This window comes from Lepidochelys kempii, chromosome 10, assembly GCF_965140285.1.
Source record: "Lepidochelys kempii isolate rLepKem1 chromosome 10, rLepKem1.hap1, whole genome shotgun sequence".
Classification (NCBI taxonomy): Eukaryota; Metazoa; Chordata; order Testudines; family Cheloniidae; genus Lepidochelys; species Lepidochelys kempii.
This window is the reverse complement of record NC_136389.1, coordinates 65,815,368-65,831,253: the sequence shown is the minus strand read 5'-3', so window position 1 is coordinate 65,831,253 and position 15,886 is coordinate 65,815,368. Positions and strand designations below refer to the sequence as shown.

Below are 15,886 nucleotides of genomic sequence, written 5' to 3'. Positions count from 1 at the left end.
AGTTGGGCAGCTGGAGAGCAGGAGCTACTGGCCAGAAGCCCAGCTCTGAAGGCAGAGCTGCTGCCAGCAGCAGTGCAGAAGGAAGTATGGCATGGTATGATATTGCCACCCTTACTTCTGCTCTGCTGCCTGCAAAGCTGGGCCCTCAGTCAATAGCCGCCACTGTCCTAAAATAATCTTGTGACACCCCTGCAATTTCCTTTTGAGTCAGGACCCCCAGTTTGAGAAATACTGGTCTCCCCTGTAAAATCTGTATAGAATAGTGTAAAAACACACAAAAGACAAGAGTTCATGGTGGGAGACCATATTTCATGGTCCATGACGTGTTTTTCATGTCAGTGAATTTGGTAGGGCCCTATGCATCACAGTCCACCTTTCAAGATGCAGACTAATTATCCTCACTTTGTTATGTTGCCGTGTCATGTGCTCATTCTATACTGGTGGCTGAATTAAAGTTGGATACTTTTCTATGGTATTAGACTCTTTAGAACCAGTCATGCTGTGTGTAACATGAAATAAATCACCATAGTCATAGTCACAGAGGACAGGATTCTGGGAAGAGAAGATGTATGGAGTGTGACAGCACCTCAGTTACCTGTCTCATGGATGAGCATATGTTAACACAGCATTTACAAGTAGCTAATGCATCTTGTCCATTGTTTAACACAGAAATAACAGGCCTTTGATTTTAAACCTGTGCCCTGGTCTACACTAGGACTTTAGGTCAAATTTAGCAGCGTTAAATCGATGTAAACCTGCACCCATCCACACAATGAAGCCCTTTATTTCGACTTAAAGGGCTCTTAAAATCGATTTCCTTACTCCACCCCTGACAAGTGGATTAGTGCTTAAATCGACGTTGCCGGCTCGAATTTGGGGTACTGTGGACACAATTCGATGGTATTGGCCTCCGGGAGCTATCCCAGAGTGCTCCATTGTGACCGCTCTGGACAGCACTCTCAACTCAGATGCACTGGCCAGGTAGACAGGAAAAGAACCGCGAACTTTTAAATCTCATTTCCTGTTTGGCCAGCGTGGCAAGCTGCAGGTGACCATGCAGAGCTCATCAGCACAGGTGACCATGATGGAGTCCCAGAATCGCAAAAGAGCTCCAGCATGGACCGAACGGGAGGTACGGGATCTGATCGCTGTTTGGGGAGAGGAATCTGTGCTATTAGAACTCCGTTCCAGTTTTCGAAATGCCAAAACCTTTGTCAAAATCTCCCAGGGCATGAAGGACAGAGGCCATAACAGGGACCCGAAGCAGTGCCGTGTGAAACTGAAGGAGCTGAGGCAAGCCTACCAGAAAACCAGAGAGGCGAACGGCCGCTCCGGATCAGAGCCCCAAACATGCCGCTTTTATGATGAGCTGCATGCCATTTTAGGGGGTTCAGCCACCACTACCCCAGCCGTGTTGTTTGACTCCTTCAATGGACATGGAGGCAATACGGAAGCAGGTTTTGGGGACGAAGAAGATGATGATGATGATGAGGTTGTAGATAGCTCACAGCAAGCAAGAGGAGAAACCGGTTTTCCTGACAGCCAGGAACTGTTTCTCACCCTGGACCTGGAGCCAATACCCCCCGAACCCACCCAAGGCTGCCTCCTGGACCCAGCAGGCGGAGAAGGGACCTCTGGTGAGTGTACCTTTTAAAATACTATACATGGTTTAAAAGCAAGCATGTGAAAGGATTACTTTGCCCTGGCATTCGCGGTTCTCCTAGATGTACTCCTAAAGCCTTTGCAAAAGGTTTCTGGGGAGGGCAGCCTTATTGTATCCTTAATGGTAGGACACTTTACCACTCCAGGCCAGTAACACGTACTCGGGAATCATTGTAGAACAAAGCATTGCAGTGTATGTTTGCTGGCATTCAAACAACATCCGTTCTTTATCTCTCTGTGTTATCCTCAGGAGAGTGAGATATAATTCATGGTCACCTGGTTGAAATAGAGTGCTTTTCTTCAGGGGACACTCAGAGGAGCCCATTCCTGCTGGGCTGTTTGCCTGTGGCTAAACAGAAATGTTCCCCGCTGTTAGCCACAGGGAGGGGGGAGGGTTGAGGAGGTAGCCACGCGGTGGGGGGAGGCAAAATGCGACCTTGTAACGAAAGCACATGTGCTATGTATGTAATGTTAACAGCAAGGATTACCCTGAAAGAGTGTAGCCACTGTTTTATAAAATGTGTCTTTTTAAATACCGCTGTCCCTTTTTTTTTCTCCACCAGCTGCATGTGTTTCAATGATCACAGGATCTTCTCCTTTCCAGAGGCTAGTGAAGCTTAGAAAGAAAAAAAAACGCACTTGGGATGAAATGTTCTCCGAGCTCATGCTGTCCTCCCACACTGACAGAGCACAGACGAATGCGTGGAGGCAAATAATGTCAGAGTGCAGGAAAGCACAAAATGACCGGGAGGAGAGGTGGCGAGCTGAAGAGAGTAAGTGGCGGGCTGAAGACAGGGCTGAAGCTCAAATGTGGTGGCAGCGTGATGAGAGGAGGCAGGATTCAATGCTGAGGCTGCTGGCGGACCAAACCAGTATGCTCCAGTGTATGGTTGAGCTGCAGCAAAGGCAGCTGGAGCACAGACTGCCACTGCAGCCCTTGAGTAACCAACCGCCCTCCTCCCCAAGTTCCATAGCCTCCACACCCAGACGCCCAAGAATGCAGTGGGGGGGCCTCCGGCCAACCAGCCACCCCACCACAGAGGATTGCCCAAAAAAAAGAAGGCTGTCATTCAATAAATTTTAAAGTTGTAAACTTTTAAAGTGCTGTGCTTAAAGTGCTGTGTGGCATTTTCCTTCCCTCCTCCACCACCCCTCCTGGGCTACCTTGGTAGTCATCCCCCTATTTGTGTGATGAATGAATAAAGAATGCATGAATGTGAAGCAACAATGACTTTATTGCCTCTGCAAGCGGTGATTGACGGGAGGAGGGGCGGGTGGTTAGCTTACAGGGAAGTAGAGTGAACCAAGGGGTGCGGGGTTTCATCAAGGAGAAACAAACAGAACTTTCACACCGTAGCCTGGCCAGTCATGAAACTGGTTTTCAAAGCTTCTCTGATGTGTACCGCGCCCTCCTGTGCTCTTCTAACCGCCCTGGTGTCTGGCTGCGCGTAACCAGCAGCCAGGCGATTTGCCTCAACCTCCCACCCCGCCATAAACGTCTCCCCCTTACTCTCACAGATATTGTGGAGCACACAGCAAGCAGTAATAACAGTGGGAATATTGGTTTTGCTGAGGTCTAAGCGAGTCAGTAAACTGCGCCAGCGCGCCTTTAAAGGTCCAAATGCACATTCTACCACCATTCTGCACTTGCTCAACCTGTAGTTGAACAGCTCCTGACTACTGTCCAGGCTGCCTGTGTACGGCTTCATGAGCCATGGCATTAAGGGGTAGGCTGGGTCCCCAAGGATACATTTTGGCATTTCAACATCCCCAACAGTTATTTTCTGGTCTGGGAATAAAGTCCCTTCCTGCAGCTTTTGAAACAGACCAGAGTTCCTGAAGATGCGAGCGTCATGTACCTTTCCCGGCCATCCCACGTTGATGTTGGTGAAACGTCCCTTGTGATCCACCAGAGTTTGCAGCACTATCGAAAAGTACCCCTTGTGGTTTATGTACTCAGCGGCTTGGTGCTCCGGTGCCAAGATAGGGATATGGGTTCCGTCTATGGCCCCACCACAGTTAGGGAATCCCATTGCAGCAAAGCCATCCACTATGACCTGCACATTTCCCAGGGTCACTACCCTTGATATCAGCAGATCTTTGACTGTGTGGGCTACTTGCATCACAGCAGCCCCCACAGTAGATTTGCCCACTCCAAATTGATTCCCAACTGACCGGTAGCTGTCTGGCGTTGCAAGCTTCCACAGGGCTATCGCCACTCGCTTCTCAACTGTGAGGGCTGCTCTCATCTTGGTATTCATGCGCCTCAGGGCAGGGGAAAGCAAGTCACAAAGTTCCATGAAAGTGCCCTTACGCATGCGAAAGTTTCGCAGCCACTGGGAATCGTCCCAGACCTGCAACACTATGCGGTCCCACCAGTCTGTGCTTGTTTCCCGAGCCCAGAATCGGCGTTCCACAGCATGAACCTGCCCCATTAGCACCATGATGCATGCATTGGCAGGGCCCATGCTTTCAGAGAAATCTGTGTCCATGTCCTGATCACTCACGTGACTGCGCTGACGTCGCCTCCTCGCCCGGTATCGCTTTGCCAAGTTCTGGTGCTGCATATACTGCTGGATAATGCGTGTGGTGTTTAATGTGCTCCTAATTTCCAAAGTGAGCTGAGCGGCCTCCATGCTTGCCTTGGTATGGCGTCCGCACAGAAAAAAGGCGCGGAACAATTGTCTGCCGTTGCTCTGACAGAGGGAGGGGCGACTGACGACACGGCTTACAGGGTTGGCTTCAGGGAGCTAAATCAACAAAGGGGGTGTCTTTACATCAAGGAGTATTTCAGGCAGGACTTCACGGAGGGTTCCAATAGGAAATGGTGCACTTAAGTTATTGTTCTTATTGGAACAAGGAGGTTAGCCTGGCCTCTGATTGATACATGGCTAGATTTACCTCACTGCACCTTCTCTGTGAGTGACTGCAGTGTGACCTAGAGGAATGAGTCCCCTAGACGGGGGAGGGGGGGAAGCAAATGAGTACAAAACAAATCTGGTCTATTTCTTGTTTAGATCCACTCCATCTATCTTTTACATCTTTGGCTGGCAGCAGAGGGTGCAGAAGGACTGCATGCCATCCACATCTCATGGCTGCTCGGCAGAAGATGGTACAGTACGACTGCTAGCCATCCTCATCTCTTGCCTGCCTGGCAGAAGATGGTACAGTAGGACTGCTAGCAATCTGTATCACCTGCCTGCTCACCATAAGACGGTTCAATAGGACTGACTGCAGGACTAAAGAGAATGACCTGGTCAAGTCACTCCAAATTTAGTCCCTGCGCCCATGTCTGCCCAGGCGCTCCCAGCCGACGTGGCCAGGAGCACCTCGGACATGACGATGACGGCTACCAGTCGTACTGTACCGTCTGCTGCCACAAGGCAAGGGGTTGCTGCTACTGTGTAGCAATGCCGTACCGCGTCTGCCAGCACCCAGGAGTCATAAGGTGACGGTTACCTGAGCGGGCTCCATGCTTGCCATGGTATGGCGTCTGCACAGGTAACTCAGGAAAAAAGGCGCGAAACGATTGTCTGCCCTTGCTTTCATGGAGGGAGGGAGGGAACGGGGGCCTGACGATATGTACCCAGAACCACCCACGACAATGTTTTAGCCCCATCAGGCATTGGGATCTCAACCCAGAATTCCAATGGGCAGCGGAGACTGCGGGAACTGTGGGATAGTTACCCACAGTGCAACGCTCCGGAAGTCGACTCTAGCCTCGGTACTGTGGAAGCGCTCCGCTGAGTTAATGCACTTAGAGCATTTTCTGTGAGGACACACACACTCGAATATATAAAACCGATTTCTAATAAAACGACTTCTATAAATTCGACCTTATTCCGCAGTGTAGACATACCCTCTGTTTCTAAGCTGTGAGACAACGATTCTATCTGCCTCCCAAGAAGGTAGATCTGTTAAGGAGAATTTCTTATTTTTATCTAATCAAATTGTATTGGTTTATGTTGCTGCTGTGGCATATTCAAAAGGAAATGGACCATATCGTAACGATTAACTGAGATGTAACACATTTTGGCTAGTACTTATGCATAACTGTTTTGAGACATGATCTCATAACCTGTAATTGTCTTGCTATGTTTTGTTCTGATGCATGTTTTTTTCAACTTCAAACAGTACAAAAATCTTTAATTCATAGTAAAAAACTTTGTGTTGATTTTGAAGTTGATTGAAACTGATGGGAGTACTTGGCTACAAAAAAGTCAGGGATTTTGTGTCAAAAAGTATTGAGTAACTCTAAACTCTTCCAGTTCATTAGGAAGTAAGTATCCAGTTAATGCTAACTCATTTGGGCACTGCAAGCTACCTTTAATTTTTTTTTTTTAAGTTGAAGAGGTGGGTCAGGAGGTCTCTGTTTTACAGAAGTCCTCTTTTCACTCACAGTTTCTATCCATTCACAAGTTCAGCTCAGAGAATGGTGGATCATTATGGGAATGTTTGCACTGGCAATGTGATTTGAACTAGAGAGTCTTTCTTTAGGGCTCAGAGGGCATTTTAATCTTGATGCCCATTTAATTCTTGGCTTCTTTCAGACTGCCAACATGGTGCCAATTATGATTAGGAACCGGACTGAGACCAGCTTACTACATTTAGGCCTCATAAACATGTGGCAATTGCTAATGACTTTGCCACTATAGACTAAAGTTGAATTAAAGCAGTGACTTGGAGGTGGAAAGTTTGATTTCTTTTCAGTCCTCTTCCTTCATCTGGTGTAGGATCAGTCAGTCTATTTCATTGCTCATATTATTGTTCATGGAGCCTTTTTCATTTCTTCTAGCGGGAGAGATGATAGCTAAATCCCAAAAATTTAATGGATAAGTTCCATGAGAATTTCATAAATGCAAAAAAGGAGAATCCACAACCTATCTCTTCTATCAGTTATTATTGGATTCAGTTTTTCACTTAAACAAGGTTTCAATCTGTTTGTTTTGTATGTAGATATAGTGTGTCTTCCCAAAATTTATTCCATGTGTAAAAATTCTCTTTTCTGGGGATTTTCAACCAAATCTCTATCTGAATTAAAATTAATTTTAAAAATGAGACCTTTACGAAAATTTTCTACATTATCTGACCTTTTTTCATAACCCTTTTGCCAACAAATGGCTGGCTTGTGATGAATCTGGTATTTTGGTATATATATTGCACTTGGAAAAATTAATAAAAAATTATAAATGGCTGGCTTGTTATCATTCATACTTTCCACATAGTTAAACTTCATTGCCAGCTAGCTTTGTATGTAAATTGGAAGAAATTAATTTGTTGTTAAGCAAAGTTATTAATGATTGTTTTCCTAGGATAGTGCCATAGAAAATTTTATTTTTAATATCCAGAATATGAAGCACTTTTGAGCATTTGTGGATGAAGTTCTGCACTGCACTGAGCAAGTTTAGCCACAGAAAGAAGCTTATGATTTCCACAGGCTATATTCATTGTGGAACAGTTTGAAGTGCACTGTGGTCTAAGATTTGCCTGGCAGGTGACAGAGTTTTATAATGGTGACAAAAGGTGGATTGTATTTAAATTTATATCTACTGGATTTTTTTAATTAATAAGAGAGCTAGTACAATATGTTCTAGTTTCCATGCCACAGTTTTTCATTTTACTAGCATGACACAATTTCCTTTTTTAATGCTTTGTTTTTTGATTGTGCAAGAATAATTAGTGTTTGTAAGACCCTCTCTAAAGATGTAAATCAGGCACAGCAGAAGTGCTAAGTATTATTATTATTAAGGCTTAGCAGTACTTTTATATATTTTGTTTTTGAGAAGCAAATGAAATAAGGTTGAGCTCTTGTTTCTGCTGTAGCCATTCCACTTTCTCCTTTTTCATGTATTCATAACTTTCTCAAAAAAAATCTCTTTAGGCTGAATTTATTCCTGCATTGTCTCAGTCAAAAGATTTTTTTTTTTGAGTCTCAGCCAAATTCGTTCAGCTACTTTGTACTGGATGAAAAAATTGGGCATGCAAATAAATATTTCCTATAGATGTTTGTCTTTAAATTTACATCTTAATAGTAATTACTGTTTTATGTTCAGTTCAGCATGAAATATATAGAATGTGCACTGAAGCTGAGTTAAGACTCTTTTAGAAACTCTGGGCTAAATTTTGCTCTCTGTAAATCTGGAGTAACTCCATCAAAGTCCATGGAGACTTTGATGCTAGTGTAATGGGGAAAATAATTTAGACTCATTCGTTTATTGAATTTTTTGACTTCATGGAGTTGATTATTCCACCTTTTACCATTTCATTAAAGTTAGTTTTATATAGTTTATAGTTTTTAACTATAATTTTCTCTACTTTTCTATAGCAATCTCAGGACTGCAGGAGTGAGAAACAGAATGAAAAAATTCTGACATCTGCCCTAGTTTTAAGATTCTTCTGGGGTTATTTTGGTCACTTGTGTGTTAATAATTTAGTTCCTATTTTTGTGCTACCTGACTGCTTCTGTCTCTGCCATGTAGTTGGGCTTCTGATGGGTTTTGTAGCTATGACTAAACTTTGATTCTGAGGAAATTACTCATTTGCATCTGTTTATTGGCTAGATATCATACGGATCTCTTGACCTTTTCACAGAGGCCCTTTTTAACCATAAAAGGATATCTTTCATGCTTATTTACAGTATGACTTGGGCAGAATGTGAATACTGGTCTTTGAGTATCCTTCTGTGTATCTTAGTACACATGCCCCTTTAACTTCAGTGTGGAGTATCCAGATACAGAAATTTGATATATTAAAGTAACAATATCTGAAAAATGAGTCCAGTGTCCTTATCTACATGTGCAATATCTTATAGGTTTATACAGTTAGGGCTTTATCCAGCCCTAAATTCCCATAAGGTTCTGTGCCATGTAAGGCCAGCTGATGCATGCGATGCAGCATGCTTAGATATGCTGGGTATGTTCTTCAACATTTTACCTCAAAAGAAGAGAATTTTCAAATTGTTTGGGGTAAAGTTATTTTTACCTTCCAATGGTAATATCAAGTTCTTAATGGGAATTACTGTACAACACTTCCGAGGCTGAGGGAGCGAACAGACTTTCTCTGAGAATATGACTCTGAAATCACACCCTGAATGTGAAGTCCCTTTCCATGGTATCTTTGTCCCAGGCATTCAGTGCACAGAAATTGAACCCTTATCTATTACAAATGTCCTCCAAACCCACACGGTTGTCCTACTTCCTTTTCTGGCTTGCCACCCACAGCAGAGCCCTCCTGGCAGTAGCAGCTGGGGCCTGGACAATAGAGGAGGCAAAATTTTGGTTTTCTTGCCATCTAGGCAGGTTTTGACATTAAACATCCCAAAATATTTTCATGGCTGACACCACATCATTATGTTGCACTGATGAAGCATAAAAGACACCGCAATGCACACCTCATTCCCTTTCGCAATGTGATGAGTTGGTCCCAGAGAAAAGACTTTTACTAAGTTTTATGACAGATCATTTTCCCGCCTTTTTTCCTTCTCCCCCTGCCTACTGATCACTGCAGTCAGACAGTGCAGCTCTGCCTTCAGCAGAGGTTATCAGCCATGAAGTACTGTTCAGTTCTGCTGTTCTTTAATGGACTAAAAGTGAAGCTATTAATGCAGGGCTCAAAACTCGGTTACGTACAGTGTTTGGGTTTTTTTTCTTGTAGGTGAATTGGTTTACCAGGTGCAGTCGCCAGATGAAGGTGCTCTAGTAACCGCTGCCAGAAACTTCGGTTTCATCTTTAAGTCCCGGACCCCAGAGACCATCACTGTGGAAGAAATGGGCAAACTTGTTACATACCAGCTCTTAGCAATTCTGGATTTTAACAATATCAGGAAAAGGATGTCTGTAATAGGTACAGCATGTAGCTTTCTCTTTGTTTCTTTCATGCCTGTTGTTTGCAAGACACACAAGCCTAGAGCCAGCTTGTAGCTACCAGTGAGAGCTCTAACCTGCCAACTGCCAAAGGAGGCAGTTTAGTCTCACGGTTAGAAAAAGGAAGGAAGTGGAAGTCTCAGGATATCTAGATGTCACTTCCTCCTCTGCCACAGACTCTCGGTACCTTGGAGTCATTTAGACTGTGCCTTTCTCCATCTATAATATGGGGACTATGATACTTTTCAGTTTAGTAGAACACTCTGAGATTCTTGGATGGAAGGATGCAAAGTATAGTAGCAGTAGGTTATTAATTGCATTGAATTTTGTTTTCTGAAAATTTGATAATGAAACAGTTTTTCAAATCCATACATTTTGCTCTTTTTCTCACTCTGTTTCTGTAGAGCATGTGACTGGCAACTATAAGGATTTACAATTAGGATTGATTTATTGGTTTTACATTGCTCTATTAACATTTATCAAAGTGCTTTACAATAATCAAGCAAGTGTAAATGATCAATAATATCAACAACTAAATAATAGAAATCTTAAGTATATCTAGAAAAAAACTTTAGAGTGTGTAAAACCACACCAAAAATCTGCTTTCAGAATAATACAGGCAGTCCTTGGACTTACGACACAATTGGTTCCTTACAATTGCGTCGTAAGTTGGAACTCGGAACCACAGTCTACTCCATTGTGGGACTGAACATCATAAACTTGAAACCAATAGTCATAAGTTGAATCAGGGTGTCAGTGTAGAAGCATCGTAAGTGCCGTTCATCATAACTCGAACATCATAAAGTCGAGGACTGCATATACTAAAAAAAGTTTACTAAGCAGGCTAAGTTTGCAAAGAAATGATCAAGTTGTTGCCTTTAAAAAGTAAGCATTTAAAAACATTTACCACAGTTTTCCCCTGTGCTTAGAATAGAAAATATTTGTTATAACCATAGAGTATCTGTTAAATGCTGACTTTTTATGGTTTCAGCTGAAATTAGAAAATGTAAGTAGAAGGGACAAGGGAAGTACGTCTAATTAAGACTAGGAAAAAATTTCAATATAACAAAGACTAAATGTAAATCACTTAATAATTTCTTCACTTATGATGGAGAGAAAAAGGTGAAGGAGACAAATATGGGAGGATATCCAGGTGACAGATGAAAAAAATGATGAAGGCAAATGAAAGGAGAGAAGAATAGGGATAGAGAATGGAAGAAAAGCAAAAATGAGGGTAATAGAAGACATGATGAAAAATAGGCTCTGGTTTGGTTTAATCTCTTTTGAAAGCTACTTCCCATGTTGAACCCCCTTAACTTAGAAAGGAGCTGCACAAACAGGAGCCTGCAAAATAACAAGAAGCAGTTGCTTCCGCACAACTGAGGTTCCAACTAGAGCTGGGTGGAGAACAGTAATTCCATTTTGTGGAGGATTTTGACATTTCAGCATTTGATTTGGTTCCAATTTGGAACAAAATCCAAACATTTTGAAATTCTTCTGGAATGGGCTGTGGGGCACTTTGTCTGGTGGGCTGCTTTGGAGCTGGTGGACCCTGGGAGCCAAGGAGATGTAAGCCTGAGAGGCAGGGTTCTCAGTATCCCACCAGGCTGCATTGGAGCCCTGCCTGGTTGCCATCATAGTTTCACCAAAATTGACACAACTCTGTAGAATGTTTCAATTTTGATGAATCTTCAAATATGCACAAAAAAAGTTTCATTGAATTTTTTCCAATCTACTCTCGTTCCAACACCAACAGTACCTTACATCTCTGCTAGCCTTCCACTTATTAGCCAGGGATCTTAAATAAAATACAATTAAGAAACTCATCTATTTTTTACAGAAAAATCACTGAGAGAAACTTGCAAATCTATTAATTGGGTTTTCACATGAAAAAGGCTGGAAATTTTTTTAATATGAGAGCGAGCAAGAGAGCGTTTGCTTAAATTAAGTGGAGCTTGTGAAATTTCCCTGTTCTCTCATGGAAATTAAAACACATATGGAGACCAAAAGTAATAACTAAAGTGTCTTGCATTTCAACTTGGTAAACATATGATTATACACTAATTCTCATTGAGGATTAGAGGATAAAGCAAGTTTGAAGTTTTTACTGCAAGATGTCTGAGTTATGAGTGCCCCAAAATGTTTCTATAGAACAGAATTTTAAAAATGAAAACTACCTCTTTTTAAAAGCCTTGTGTCATAAATATAAAGGGAAGGGTAAACCCCTTTAAAATCCCTCCTGGCCAGAGAAAAAAATCCTCTCACCTGTAAAGGGTGAAGAAGCTAAAGGTAACCTCACTGGCACCTGACCAAAATGACCAATGAGGAGACAAGATACTTTCAAAAGCTGGGAGGAGGGAGAGAAACAAAGGGTCTGGTCTGTCTGTCTATATGCTGCTTTGCCGGGGATAGACCAGGAATGGAGTCTTAGAACTTTTAGTAAGTAATCTAGCTAGGTATGCGTTAGATTATGATTTATTTAAATGGCTGAGAAAAGAATTGTGCTGAATAGAATAACTATTTCTGTCTGTGTATCTTTTTATAACTTAAGGTTTTGCCTAGAGGGGTTTTCTATGTTTTGAATCTAATTACCCTGTAAGGTATCTACCATCCTGATGTTACAGGGGGGATTTCTTTACTTCTACTTACTTCTATCTCTATTAAAAGTCTTCTTGTAAGAAAACTGAATGCTTTTCATTGTTCTCAGATCCAAGGGTTTGGGTTTGTGGTCACCTATGCAAATTGGTGAGGCTTTTTATCCAACATTCCCCAGGAAACGGGGGGTGCAAGTGTTGGGAGGATTGTTCCTTGTTCTTAAGATCCAAGGGTCTGGGTCTGTAGTCACCTAGGCAAATTGGTGAGTCTTTTTACCAAACCTTGTCTAGGAAGGGGGATGCAAGGTTTTGGGAAGTATTTTGGGGGGAAAGACGTTTCCAAACAGCTCTTCCCCAGTAACCAGTATTTGTTTGGTGGTGGTAGCGGCCAATCCAAGGACAAAGGGTGGAATATATTGTACCTTGGGGAAATTTTGACCTAAGCTGGTAAAGAGAAGCTTAGGAGGTTTTTCATGCAGGTCCCCACATCTGTACCCTAGCGTTCAGAGTGGGGAAGGAACCTTGACATGGTGGCAGAGTGGTGGGATTAACCTGAAATCATTTTGAGATCCAGTTGAGATTTTTTGAACTAGAAATACAGATTTTAAAGAGGAAATTTTTTTTTCCTTTGGAAAGGAAGTCCAGAAAGCAGCTGAAACTGAAAGCAGCTTGTTTTCTCTCTGCTTTGGAGCCAGAGCTGAGACAAAAGGGGATTATCTTTGTGAATTGCAGGTTTTCTTTGCCTGGAGGCAGGGTACTTAGCCTCCTGCGGGGAAATTCACAGTCTTGGTAAACCAGAAGTTTTTTTTTCTTCTAAAAGTAAACGGAGGGGGGGGGGTGTTCTACCCATTTGCCTGGAGACAAAAGTGGCAGGGTTTTTTTTTTTTAGGATTTTAATTTTTTTGTTTTACAAGGAGCACAGGTTTGAAAAGGAATTTTTTTTCCTTTGGGCTGCTGGTAAGCAGGTTTCCAAGTAGTTGGAGGTTTTTTGCTTTGATTTGGGCCCAGAGCAGAGACAAGGGAATTGTCTTTTTCTGTAGGCTGACAATCACTATCAGAGAATAGGTATTCTATTCCAGCACAGCAAAATTTTACAGCCAAGTTTTGTTTGTTTATTTCTAAACCTTGGGGTGTAAAGTTAGTTAAAAACAGAGAGGTTAGAATGACAAAATCCACGGCTCGACAAAAGCTGGAATTAGCCAGTTTTCAGGCTGCGGAAAAACAAAGGGAACATGAAAGACAGATAGAACTCATGCGGCTGAAAATGGAAGCAAGGGACAAAGAAATGGAAGCAAGGGCCAAAGAACTGGAGGAGAAGGAAAAAGAGAGGAAGCATGTGGAGGAGGTGGAGAAGATAAAGGCTCAGCGGAATATCCCAACAAACCCTAGCAATCCTTCTCCAAGTACCACTTCCCATCCCAGAAAGTTCCCCACCTACAAGGCAGGTGATGATACTGAGGCCTTCTTAGAAAACTTCGAAAGGGCCTGCCTTGGGTACAGCATTTCTACTGACCAATACATGGTAGAGCTGAGGCCACAGCTCAGTGGACCCTTAGCTGAGGTGGCAGCTGAAATGCCTAAAGAACACATGAACAAGTATGAACTGTTTAAATCCAAGGCAAGAGTCAGAATGGGGATAACACCCGAGCATTCTCGTCGGAGGTTCAGAGCCCTAAGGTGGAAATCAGACGTGTCATTTACCCGACATGCCTACCACGTTGTGAAACTTTGGGATGCCTGGATATCAGGAGCAAGTGGTGAGTCTCCAGTAAATTTGCCCTTCCTAATGCAAATGGAACAATTCTTAGAGGGTGTTTCTGAGGAAATAGAAAGATACATCCTAGATGGGAAGCCCAAAACTGTAATCGAGGCAGGAGAGATTGGAGCCAGATGGGTGGAGGTGGCAGAGAAGAAGAAAACTGGTCGCAGTTGGAGTGGACACCAGAAGGGACAACCCCAGACCACACCCTATTACCGAGGGCTGCCCAAAGAACCCTCCAGACCCCTTATCGTCCCACCACCCCGTTCTCCAGCAACCCACCTCGCCCCAGTGACCCGTCAGCTGGACGATGTTTTAAATGTAACGAGCTGGGGCATGTAAAGGCCAACTGCCCCAAGAACCCCAACAGATTACAGTTCATTGCACCGGAATCACACCAGAGGTCCGCAGGCCCAGATACCTCCCAGATACCCTTGGAGTGGAGGGAAACTGGGACCTTGACACCTTGTAAATCAAAAACAGTTTGTCTGATTAACCTTAAACTATTTTCAAAAATACGTTCTCTGGGCAGAGACAACACAAAAGATACATTATGCAGAAAAAACTTCTTTCAAAATGATAGTTCAATGTATTTGTGGACGGCAATGTAAATATTAGGCATAAAGTGGAAATATTTAAACTATTTGTATGGATCATATTGCAACTGTTAATTCATACAAATCACTCCTGATATATGGTCCAGTGAGGAAGTTTCTCCACCTTGAACTCGCTCAAGACTTACTCCTCTCTAGTGGAGCTAAGCATTTTTTACTGGTTAGTTATTTTATGTGGTGCAAATGACAACAGTAAATAGGTGTTGCACATAATTTTAAAATGTGTAAATGTCAAGCTGATGCTGTGTCAACCATAATATATTTATAAAAAGCCTGGTATTTAATGGCTCAAGGTGTTCACAAGTACGTACTGGCATAAATCTGCTTCTTTTCTGAGGCAGAAAACCATCAGCAACAATTAATCAGTCCCCCTCCGGAGCCCTGCTAGCTCTCATTAATACAGCTGCACATGCTCTCAGAAGCTATTGCCCTGAGATTAAACGGTATTCTCTTCCTGAGTACCCTTCATAATACTATTTGCTATCTTGCTTTTTCCTCAAGGGTTCTGTGCTGTAAAGTGATGTTCATGTTATGGTACTTCATTCCAGTAGAAACAAACTGAGATGATGCAGAAGGAATTATCTCACCTGTGTCATTAAAAAAGAGAAAGTCAAATAGCTGTACTTGTGAAAGAAATTAAGGGAATCTTCATAAATGATTTGGATAACGGCATTGACAGTACACTTATAAAGTTTGCGGACAATACCAAGCTGGGAGAGGTTGCAAATTGTTTGGAGGACAGGGTTCGAATTCAAAATGATCTTGACCAACTGGAGAGATGGTCTCATATAAATAGGGTGAAATTCAATAAGGACAAATGCAAAGTACTACACTTAGTAAGGATTAATCAATTACAAAAGTACAAAATGGGAAACGACAGCCAAGGAAGGAGTACTGCAGAAAAGAATCTGGAGGTTATAGTGGATCACAAACGAAATATGAGTCAACAATATAATACTATTGGAGGAAAAAAGCTAACATCATTCTGGGATGTACTAGCAAGAGTGTTGTAAGCAAGACATGAGAAGTAATTCTTCTGTACTCAACAATGATAAGGCTGATAAGGAGTATTGTGTCCTGTTCTGCACACCATGCTTTGGGAAAGATGTGGCCAAATTGGAGAAAATCCAGAGGAGAGAAAAAAAATGTTTCCAGGTCTAGAAAACATGACATAGGAGGAAAGATTGAAAAAACTGGGTTTGTTTAGTCTGGAGAAGAGACAACTCAGGGAAGATGTGATAACAGCTTTTAAGGGGGAGGGATAGCTCAGAGGTTTGAGCATTGGCCTGCTAAACCCAGGGTTGTGAGTTCAATCCTTGAGGGGGCCATTTAAGGATCTGGGGCAAAAATTGGGGATTGATCCTGCTTTGAGCAGGGGGTTGGACTAGATGACCT

General features: G+C 42.7%; 2 protein-coding genes across 2 annotated transcripts in view; both read left to right on the top strand.

Moving 5' to 3' along the window:
• The window catches only part of ATP8B4 (ATPase phospholipid transporting 8B4 (putative)), a 155,913-nt gene that overhangs the window by 105,917 nt on the left and 34,110 nt on the right, over positions 1 to 15,886 (top strand). The window contains exon 15 of the mRNA XM_073303976.1: positions 9,316 to 9,504. Within this exon, the coding sequence (XP_073160077.1) occupies positions 9,316 to 9,504 (189 nt within the window). The remainder of the gene's footprint in view (positions 1 to 9,315; positions 9,505 to 15,886) is intronic.
• Positions 890 to 2,837, top strand: LOC144930926 (uncharacterized). The gene is made up of 2 exons (XM_078854666.1): positions 890 to 1,637; positions 2,226 to 2,837. Exons 1-2 carry the CDS (start codon positions 1,055 to 1,057, stop codon positions 2,744 to 2,746), a joined length of 1,104 nt encoding a protein of 367 aa, XP_078710792.1. The 5' UTR covers positions 890 to 1,054; the 3' UTR covers positions 2,747 to 2,837.

What these genes read in the sequence shown, in the direction of transcription:
- LOC144930926 (XM_078854666.1), top strand. Translation starts at nt 1,055, where the DNA reads ATGCAGAGCTCATCAGCACAGGTGACCATGATGGAGTCCCAGAATCGC. An exon ending in AGGCGGAGAAGGGACCTCTG is followed by an intron (nt 1,638 to 2,225) that starts GTGAGTGTACCT and finishes TTTCTCCACCAG; the next exon opens with CTGCATGTGTTTCAATGATC.